This window comes from Pteropus alecto, unplaced genomic scaffold (assembly GCF_000325575.1).
Source record: "Pteropus alecto unplaced genomic scaffold, ASM32557v1 scaffold271, whole genome shotgun sequence".
Taxonomy (NCBI): Eukaryota; Metazoa; Chordata; class Mammalia; order Chiroptera; family Pteropodidae; genus Pteropus; species Pteropus alecto.
The window spans coordinates 669,170-680,192 of record NW_006430730.1 but is presented as its reverse complement, the minus strand read 5'-3'; the positions used below and the strand labels follow the sequence as shown (position 1 = coordinate 680,192).

At 52.6% G+C, this 11,023-nt stretch overlaps 1 protein-coding gene across 1 annotated transcript in view; it reads right to left on the bottom strand.

The window, feature by feature from the left end:
• Nucleotides 1–11,023, bottom strand: part of SPTBN4 (spectrin beta, non-erythrocytic 4) — a 68,180-nt gene that overhangs the window by 33,564 nt on the left and 23,593 nt on the right. The window contains exons 14-18 of the mRNA XM_025050866.1: nt 10,677–11,018; nt 9,220–9,357; nt 6,248–6,998; nt 4,442–4,644; nt 1,311–1,401 (exon numbers count right to left, since the gene is read on the bottom strand). Of these exons, the coding sequence (XP_024906634.1) occupies nt 1,311–1,401; nt 4,442–4,644; nt 6,248–6,998; nt 9,220–9,357; nt 10,677–11,018 (1,525 nt within the window). The remainder of the gene's footprint in view (nt 1–1,310; nt 1,402–4,441; nt 4,645–6,247; nt 6,999–9,219; nt 9,358–10,676; nt 11,019–11,023) is intronic.

Here is an 11,023-nt window from a genome sequence, read left to right as displayed (position 1 = left end):
GCGCCCCCTGCCTGTCTCCATGCCAGCCTCCTTGCCGGGCCCCAGCTGGGGGTGAAGGAAGAATTACCACCTTCCCTAAAGCGTGGAGGTGCGGGTTCTGCGCCATCTCAGATGATTGCTACTTGGTCCAGAACAATCTCTCAAGAGGGGGAAAGGGCTCCTGGGCCAAATTGAAAGGCAGGAGGGGGAGCCTGGGGCCTGGCTACCTCCGCTATGTGAAAGTGGGAAGTATGGGGTGAGGGTGGGATGGACTCCTGAACCATCTCTAATGGGAAGGGGCTCAGACTCCTGGATATCTCAGCTATACAGGGGTAGGGGGGATATGGGCAGGGGGCGTGTGCTGGAAAACCTCCTATAAAACTTAAGTCCAGAATAATCTCCACTGGGAAGGAGAGGGACAGGGTGTCCCTGGATCCATCTCTAGTGAGCTTCTTGAGCCCCAAATCCATCTCTAATTGGCTTCAGTTATGTGGTGGTGGGTAGTGTGGTGGCCTTTGTCCATTTCATATGTGAGAGAACAGTACCCCATGGGGGTTTACCATGGAGAGACTCAAACCATCTTTAATGGGGAGACCAGGGCCTGGTTCCTCAACCATCTTTGCTTGGGGAAAATTTAAATACTGGATGGGGGCAGCAATGATTCTGAGTTAAGTAGATGGATGAGGCCGGGTCATCACTGTGTGGGGGATAGGAAAATGTTTACTGGGACATCTATAATGCCGTCTCTAATGTGGTCAGAATGCAGAACAGTTTCTGTGGAATGCAGGGGCGTGGGAGGCGGCCTGTCTCCTGAACCGTCTCTAATGGAAGGGATCTTATTTGGGGCGATCCTTACAGGTGTATAGATCATCTCAAAAAGGGTAGAGCTTGATTCTTGAACACTTTTAAAGAGGCGAAGTCTTGTTTCTGGATTATTTATGACCGAAGTTGCGCTCTGGGCCGCTGGCCCACTCATGCGCCCTCCCCTCTTCCGGTCCCTCTCCCGTCTCCCGCCCTTCTCGCCAGCAGGGCTCTTCAGCAGAAAGGTGAGACCAGCGCGCGTCCCCGCGGGACTTGTAGGCGCGGACGCGCGCCGTTGCCAGGGGCGCCCGGGGCCCCTCCTTTCTTCCCCGGAGCTCGCGTAGGCGGGGAAGGGACTTGCGGAGCATGCGCACTATGGCCGGGGTCCGCGCGCCTCCTGGCGGCGCGGAGTGAAAATCGCTCCGCGACCCACTTAGACGGGACATCCCTGCCCCCACCGCCCCTCTGCCCTGGAGCACTTCCCTCTCTAGGAAAGAAGTCACTGTGCCCAGCAAAGCTGGAGTTCCTACCTCGTGGCATTCTCGGAAGAAGTGCTGCAGCCCAAGTTGGTCGTGTAGCTTCTGCATCCACTGCTGGGCTCGTAGTTGGTTTTCTTGGCTCCTGAGGGTGGGGAGATTTGGGCTGGGGGAGCCTGAGTAGGGGCGCTGGCCATAGGGCTATGAGGGCGTCGGGCTTGGCAGGGCTAAAAACCTGGGGCATACGTATGAGCGAGGCGGAGGAGGGCGAGGTGGGGATGAGGGGAGTGGCAAAGAAACATCAGTGGGGCAGAGCCAGGGACAGAGGTGAAAAGGGGCGGAGACAGAAACAGAGACATTTGGAAAGAGATATAGATACTGAGGGGGGGACGGGGGGGCGGGGAGAGGGAGAGAGAGAAAAAGAAAGAGAGAAAGAGGCAGAAGGAGGGGAAGAAGGGAAGTGACAGAGAGGGCAAGGACAGCCCAGAGAGGGGCAGGCAAGATGCCACCAGCAAAAGACACAGCCGGAAGGGTGCAACAGAGTTGGAGACAGGGAAGAGAGTAGGATGTGCGAAGAGCAACGGCTGGAGCCACAGGGAGGGAAGGCCCTTAGCCTGAGTGAACTGGCCAGGCTGGACCCAGGCCCCAGGCGGCCTGGCCTGCTGCCCACAGAGCAGGGCAAAGTACCCAAGAGGCCTGGTGGAAGGGGCTGGGGGCATCCTACTTCACTGTGCCTTCAACCAGCCACTTCCATCCCATGGCCTGGCACTGGCTGTTCCCTCTGCCTGAAACGCTCTTCTCCCAGGTGTTCTTGTGGTTCAAGACCTCACCGCTCTTCCCACAGACAACCACTCAAATGTCATCTTCTCAGTGAGGCCCCTCCTGACCACTCCTCAACACTTTCTAGCTCTTCTCTCCTTTAATTTAATTCTTCACACTCAATACTATCTGACACACTGTTTATGTTATTTATTTATCTTATCTGTCTCCCCCACTAGAATATCATTCCATGAGGCATTTTTGTCCATTTTATTTACAGATGTATCCCCAATGCCTAGAAAAAGAGCCTAGCACACAGTACGCAGTAGGTGCTCACTATATATTTGTTGAATGAATGAATGAATAAATGAATGCAAGAGAGACATAGAGGCAGAGCGAAAGATAACAGAAACGAAGGTAAAGTATCTGAGAAAGAGGCAGAAGAAGAGAGAGAGAACAGATGGAGACAGAAAAACAAGGAGAGAGGAAGAGGAGGAGACACAGAGATACGCAGACAGATGAAAGGCAAGAGATGGCGTGTGAGAGGAGTCACAGAACCAGGGCACAGCTGGAAGGAGGAGCAGGAAGGGCCAGAGACAAACAAGCAAAGGACTGACTCCCTCCTGCCTGGATTTGTCTCCAAAGCCAGGAAATAGGAAATGCCTCTGAAATTGAACTGAAATCAGTCCCTCCAGGCCTTCGCCAGCCAACTAGGGATGAGGAAAATCTCCAGGAGGGTGAACAGCAGGGTTCCAATCCCAGCTGGGCCACCTCCTAGCTGTTACCTTGGGCAACGTGCAAAATGCAGGTAAGAACAGCACCTAGCACATAGGCTGTGCCAGGTTCCAGGTGAGGCAAGGCCCATAGAGAGACTAAGTGACTTACCCAGAATCTCACACGTTGAGGGGTAGAGCTGGGACTAGAACCTGGCCCTGTCTAACCCCAGGGCCCCAGCCCCAGATTCTGCATGGTTCTGCCCCGCTTGTGGGTTTGGAAAGCAGCCCTCACCCCCGAGTGGATGTTTTATTGCTTCCACCAGGTGGGAAATGTGTCCCTAGACCAGTAAATAACTGAGATCTTGCGGGGTGGGCAAGAACTGGGTCTGTCTCATTTCCTTCTGTGTTCTCAGCCTCACCCAGCACAAGCCTGGTATAGATGACCCCTCTGGGCTCCCACAGCAGTCTCCCTATCCTGGCCCTGGCTACTCTGGGCCATCCCTGTCAGATAGCATGTGAGCTCAGTGAAGACAGGGATCATATTCTGTCCTGGTCACCACTGTGCCTCACACAGGGCCTACGACAGAGTAAGGATTCTGCCTGTTTAATTGGCTGAAGACTAAATGAATAAGCAATAGAATGAAAGGAGCAACTAATGACTGGAAAGGAATGAAGGGATGACTCCGAGAATGGACAGTCCTCCAAGCTGCCCCTCGTCTGCAGAGCCTGGCACACAGCACGCACTCAGGAGATGCGGGGCAACGGGAGGAAGGGCACAGGGCTGGAGCTGGGGCTCTAGACCACGTGTTTACAGCCCCAGGACCAGAATCTCCATAAATGTTTCCTTTAGAAAACTCCAGCCTTTTCCCAGATGAATCTGGGGGGGGAGGGGGGGAATCTTCTGAGCCCTGGATGAAAGCTGGGCCAGGGTCTCAGGACCAGGTGGGCTTTCTATCAGAAGACGGGAAGACACAAAGAGGGGTGCTGGGCTCTTATCCAGCCTAGATCAGGCCAAAGAGGGGAAAGATGGGGTCACCAGAAGTGGCGTAAACAGTGAGAGTGACAAAGAAGTGGGTCTGAAAGGACTCTTCTCAGGGGCTGGAATTTTTTTTTAAGAGGGCGCCGTTTCGTTCAGGACCTAGAATAGTGTCTGACACACAGTAGACATTCAATATACATCTGCCTGATTAGCGTAAGAATGGGCAAAGGACAGGGCAGCCGTGACAGATGGTGACACACACACACACATTCTGCATGCTTCCTAGAGAACCTGGGTTGGGGACCAGCAGAGGTGTCCATTCCCAATATTCAAGAACTAACATGGGAGGGGACAACATCCCATCTGAAAAGCTGCGACAGAAGCTATGTCTAGCCTTTCGCTGCAGTATCTGGGGACCTCCCGAGGTTCCAGAGGCCAGACCAGCAGGCATATGGAGAACATCCAGGAAAATGTGGTAACACTTTAACCAGTCCAGCTAGTCCAGGCCGAGGGCAGGCTCTGGAAACTTTTCGTCGTATTTTCTGTATCTTTTGGGTTGCCAACCGCAAAATAATGATATTCACAAAATATCAATTTAGGTAAAATCTAAAACAATATGGAATTAAATAGAAATCAGAGAGGGGCAGAGAAGCACGAACTGCGATGGAAAAGAGCAGAACCTTGGCCTCCTCACCACTCTACCCCTCGCCCCTGGGGAGCGGGGGACTTACTTCTCCAGCAGCCGGGTCACGGCCTCCCGGGCCTGCTCCCCGTAGATGTTCCCCTGCCTCAGCAGGCCCTCTGCAGCCTGCACGGCCACCTGCATCTTTTGCTGGTTCAGCTCCATCATGGTGAGAAAATCCCGGTGCTGTTTCAATGCCTCCTCCACTGACTCCACTGTGCCTGGGAGCTCCAGGCTCAACAGTGTTGTCTCCTGGGGAGGGGAGAGGGGTGGCCCACAGGTCAGCCCAGCTCCCTTCGAATACCTGGGAGAGGCAGCCAGCCTGGCTCGCCACCACTGTCCGCCCCCTTGCTTCTAGCATCGGACATGCCAGCCATGGTCCCACCCTGGGGCTTTTGCTCATTCTGGTCCCTCTGCCTGGCAGTCTGCCTCTCCAGATAACCCAAGGCTGATTCCTTCATTTTCTTCAGGTCTCTGATCACCCTGCCAAAAAACATCCCCCTCTACTCCGGCCATATCCTTTACCTCTCTTTATTATTTTTCATAGCTTGTACCTGATATATCATATATGCATTTACTTGTTTATCACCTCTCCCGCATACATACGCACCAGAATGCCATCCCTACGAGGGTGAGATTTTACATTCACTCAACCCAGAAAAGTGTCTGGCACAGAGAAGGCACTCAGTGAATATTCGGTCAATTGATAAAGACTGAACTGGGTGCTGTGTGTCCTCAGGGAAGTTCTTTCCCTCTCTGGGGTTAGTTTTCTAACTGGTAAAATGCATGGGTCAGAAAGGGTCTCTCATGGCCACCTAGGCTCAAATATTTAGTAACCGCATGATTCCAAGGGCTCCCTCTCTGTCTCTCCAGATAATCCTCAGACTGGATCAGCTTTCTCTAGATCAGCGGTCCCCAACATTTTTGTCATCAGGGACTGGTGCTCCTATGAGAATCTAATGCCTGATGATCTGAGGTGGAGCTGAGGCCGTGATGCTGGCGCTGGGGAGCAGCTGCAAGTACATATGAAGCTTCACTCTGCTCACCTGCTGCTCATCTCCTGCTGTGCAGCTGAGTTCCTAACAGGCCACATACCAATACCAATACTGGTCCGTGGCCCCGGAGGTGTTGGGGACCCCTGCTCTAGATAACTAGCAACTGTGGTCCCTCTTTCTCAAATGATCCCGCAAAATTGGTACTACTCTTGGACAATCTCAAAACTGTATTCTATCTTGCAAATCCCAAACTTGGTTCCCATGCCAGAATGATCTCTAAACTGGTTCATCTGTTCCCAGAGAACCACCAGACACAGTTACTTCAAACCACAGACACAGTTACCCTCTCAGGAGAATCTGCAAATTGCCAGCCCCAATAAGATCATCTGCTAATTTAGGCACCCATAACCTCATAATCCACAATCGCTTATTGATCCCAATAATCTCTCAGCCTAAAATACCTACTCCATAATCTTTATCCTACATTAGGATAAAGATTATTCACCTCAAGATCTTTGAACGCATTAACCATCACCAGTCAATCTCAAACTCATTTCCTTCCACATAATCCACAAACCCAGGAAGCCACTCTAACGAACAGCCAAGTGCATTACTCACTCTAGATAGTCACCTCGGCTAAGACACCAACCCATCCATCGTAATTCTCAAATTCTGTTACACACACTCCCACACGTGTTCACACTGGATGATGCACAAACTCAGCTATCCATACCTGCTACCCTCCCCACTCCCATCCACTTGCGATAAGCCTCGGACTCTCAAGAACACTCTTCCATTTTCCTGTCCCAGCAGTCCTCCAAGGCCTGGGACCCCACCCTCGTGAACCCCCGAGCTGGCACCTGGTTGTGTAGCACGGCCCGCGCCTGGTGTAAGTCTCGCAGGAAAAGCTGGTAGACGTGCGCCTGGACCAGCGCCTCCCTGCGCGCCTCCCACATGCCGAGCAGCTTGTGCCAGCCAAGCTCGAGGTGCGGCAGCCACTCGTCGAGTGCCAGGCCGGGGCCCAGCTCCGGGCCTTCCGCCGCCAGCAGCGCCTCGCTGGCCGCCACAATGCGCGCATAGTCCTCCTCGCGTTGGTCCACTTCCTCTTTGAGCGCAGCGTGGCGCGCCAGCAGCGCATCAGCCTCTTCCAGGCTGCCGGGCAGGGGTCCTTCGTCGCCGCCCGCTGCCTCCTGGGCGCGCACCAGCCAGTCCAGGAAAGCGTCCAGATCGTGCAGGAAGCGCTGCAGGCGCCCGGCCGCCGCCACAGCCTCACCGCAGGCTTGAGCCGCGCTGGCCAGCGCGCCCCATTCGGCGCCGAGTTCCTCGGCACCCTGGTGCAGCCGCGCCGCCTGCGTGGGGAAGCGTGCTGCCAGCAGCTCTGCCTCCTCCAGGAGGGCCGCCTGGCGCGGCTCCAGCGCTTGTAGAGCCGCCTCCAGGCCGCTAAGGCGCCACTGCAGGGCGCCGCCCGCGCGGGGCGCGCTCTCCACGGCCCTCCGCTTCTCACGCACCTGGGCGCGCACCTCGGCCACCTCCAGCACGTGATTCTCCACCAACAGCACCGCGCTCACCTCCTCTTTGCGCTGTTCCACCAGCTCCACGATGCGGTTCCACCTGCCCAGGGGAAGGAGAGTGGCTCGTGGAAGACAGGGCCTCCTCTTAGGCGTGGAGGGCCCACCGACCGACCCAGGGTAGAACCCGGCTACTGTGTGGCCTTGGAAAGTCACTTTTTCTCACTGCGCCCAGTTTCTGCCTGCATAAAAATGGAACCCTACGCACACTGCTTAGAGCAGCGGTTCTCAAAATGAAATCTGAGCGAGGTCAAATAACGCTTCGTAATAACGCTAAAACGCGATCTTTCCACGCTCATTGTCTCCAAAGTGTACAGTGGACTTTTCCAGGGTTACATGACGACGACCGAATGCAGAAGCTGCCCTGAGAACACGGCTGCCTTCTTCCCTCAAGCCGGACGTTAAAGAGATTTGTAAAACAGCCAAATGATGCCACTCTTCTCGCTACATCTTTTAAAAAACTATTTTCACTTAAAAAATGTTAACATAATTGGTTCACTATTGTTATTTTTAAACGACTTAATATTTTTAACTTACTCACTATTAATGTCTAATATTAATAAAACAAGCTCTTTGGGATCCTTAATAGTTTTGAAGGGTGTAAAGGGGTTCAAGACCGAAGAAAGTGAGAAGTGCTGGTTTACATCACGTAATGTGCTGGGTCCGACGAATAGTAGTTGATCGGCTACTATGAGCCGACTGCTGAGGACAGAGTGGTGTGAAGGCAAACCTGTTTTGTTCCAAAATAAATTAGTGGAAAAATTATATAGTGCTCTGTGTCCTCGGTAGGTGATGATACTACTCTAAGCCTCAGTTCCCCTTCATAGGTTGTGTGTGTGGCCCAGGTTACAAGCACACAATCCTAGCAGGATGGCCCAGAGTCAAATCTGAGATGTGCGCCCTTTGGCTAGTAACTCGCTCTGTGCCTCAGCTTCTCCATCAGTAAAATGGACACAATCATAGCATGGTACCTTGCCTCATAGGGGTATTGTGAGAGTCAAAGGAGTTCTGATTTCTGAAGTGCTTCAAACAGTACCTGTGTACAACCGTTATTGAGTGGGGATGATCTTTAGAACATATCAAGCCCTTCTCTGCGTCAGGGACTTTGCCTCAGCTGTGCTAACTGCCAGGTCACTGTCCTCTAATTCCTGAATAAATCCTTACAATTCTCTAAATATCTTCCCCATTTATTACTTTATTTGTTAACTTTCTCTCTGCCCCCACTAGAATGGACATCTCATAAGGGCAGAGATTAGGACTCTGAAAACAAAGGACCCAAGTTCAAGTTCTGCTCTGGCCAGATTCACCATGTGACCTTGGGCGAATCATTTCCTTCTCTGATTCTCAGTTTCCTCATATGGAAAATGGGAATAATAATGTCCACATCATTGAGCGTTTAATGAGATCATGTGGCTAAAGCACTTGGTATATAATCTAAATAAAGACAGTAAATCATTCTTGTTGTTGATATCTTTTTAGGCCCTAATGCTTTAGGATTGCCAAGTCTACGACGGCTTAAAAATCACTGGATATCGGGATCTTACAATGCAGCAGTCAAGAGCACAGTCTTTGGAGTCAGAAAAATTCAACTTTAAATCCAGACTCGACTCTCTAACTTGCTGTGGGACCTTGGGCTAGTATCTCCACCTCTCTGAGCCCCAGTTTCCTCCTCGCTAACATGGGATAATTTATACCGCACAGGGTTGCTGGGAAGACTGATACATGCGGATCAAGAGCCCCGGCTCTGGATTCAGACAGAATTGGGTTTGATTCCTACTTACTAGATTGAGAAATCATGTTAAAGAGTTCATCTCTCTGGATCTGTGTCTTCATCTATGAACCCTACCCACACTGGGAGAACACACTGCTGGTAGTGTTCTAGGAGGAAAGGTATTAATTTGTTACTATTTTTAAAGCATCTTGAATTCTGGAATCTTTACTATGGAAATTGGGATATTGGGAGATAAAACAAGGTATATAAAGTGCTTAGAAAACTTCCTGGTTAGATAATAGATATTTAATAAACCTTTTCTGAACAAATACATTAATAACCCACTGAAACGTATTGTATCCTCATTTTACCACATCACCACTAGCATTAGGTATTACCATTTTTTTTTTTCAAGATTTTGCTGATTTACTGGGGGGCTATGATTATTACAAGGGTTTGAAATTGCACGTTCTTGATCTCCACGGTTGAGTGAATAAGGAAAGGAATGATGGAAAGATACCTAGATAGACTTCCAGCCCCAGGCCTCACCTACCTGCTGTTGAGGTGGTCCTGGCAGGAGCGCACCTCATCTGAACTGGGGTGGCCTCCTTCCACCAGCTCCTGGACTGTGTGGTTCACATCCAGGACACGGCCCATCAGACTGTTCATCTCCTGGTCCAGACTCTCAAATCTGCAGAAGGAGGATAAATGTGCTCAGAGAGGCCTGGACCCTGGGCACCTGCCCACTTCTGGGCTTTTATGAAACTGCCTTCTCCTGGATCTCTTCCGAACTCTCCAACCTCACCTTCTCCTTGCTAGCTCCTCCTCCTTCTGCCTGCTATTCCTCAGGGCTCTGTCCTGGGCCCTCTGAGCTTCCGCTCATATCCTGCTTGGGCCATCTCACCCATCCCCACAGCCTCGATCATCATCCCTGACCTTTCCACCCCCACATCTCAGTCCCCTGCCCCAACCTCATTCCTTTTGAACCATCTCTAACCTCAAAGCCTGCTGTACACCTCCTTGGGGCTGCTCACACCCGGTGTGGCTCAAACTGACTTCAGCATCTCCCCCCAGATTTGTTCTTCTTCCGAATCCCCATCTCAGGAACAGTCCCACTATCCCCCAGGCCAGATCCCTGGGCCCTGTTTTGGACAACGCCTCCCGCCCCCCAAGCCTGTCCATCCCTATGGCCTCCTGCTCTGGTCCAGTCCTATCCCCTTTTACCTGGGTCACCAAACCAGCTGCCTCTTTGGGCTTCTAGCCATCACTCTCACCCCTTCCAACCACCCTCTACATGACAGCCAGGGAGAACGTTTTAAAGCTGGGCAGGTCCACCCTTGTTTAAAGCAATGCCCAAGGCTGCGGCTTGGGTCACTGGGCCCAGTAAAGTCAGGGACCAGGCCTGTGGGTTCCCAGCAATGCCCAGCACAAGACCTAAAACAGAGCAGGACCTCAGTAAGTAGCTGCAGAGTGAATGAATGAACGAACGAGGTGCTCAGAAAGAGAGAGAGGTGCAGAGGGTTCATCCACTAACTTAACAACTTATTCCTAAATTGGCCAATAGGCAATTCAGTATCTAATGTGCCACAGAGGGGTAAGTGCTGTGGAGGAAGGTAGCACAGGGCGTGGGAAGAGGAAGTGAAAATAGCCAGGGTTATTTTATTAGCGAGGGAGGCGAGTGCTGTACAGGGGCAAGGAGAGGCCCAGGGGAGGGGCCAGGCTCATGTGTCCCTGGAGGAGCTGCAGTTAATTTCGTGCCAGGTGAATATAAACTTTATAGTAATAACAGCAAAAGCCCCTGGAATGCTCCCTGTCCGCTGGCGTTTGCCAAGTGTTCTACACGTATTCGCTCGTTTTTGCTCACCACAATCCTGTGAAGTTGGGACTAATTTCATTCCCATTGTACTGGAAACCCTGGTTCCAGCTGAGCAAATAGAGGAACTGTTGAACCAACGAAGGAGAGACTGTGTGTGAGGAAAGGGACCCGGAGCCCCCCGAGTGCTCCCTCACCTGTGCTGCACCACCTCGACGTCGTCGAGTGAAGCGGGCACGCTCATGGAGAGCAGCCATTGCTCCTTCTCTCCGACCCACAGCTCGCACGCGTGCACCTCGCCGAACATGCGGTAGACAGCGAGGGCATCCCGCAGCCACTGGCGCCGCAGCGCAGCCACCTCAGTCACCTCTGCGAAGAGCTGCTCGGCCTCCACCACGCGCACCTGCAGTGCCACCACCAGCGGCCCGGCGCCGGTGACGCCCCCCAGTGACGCCAGCTGACGCCTCAGGCCGCCCACCGGCCCGCGATGCGCCTCCACCTCCCCGGTGAGCGCGCGGTGCTGGCGTGCCAGGCGGCGGCTGGA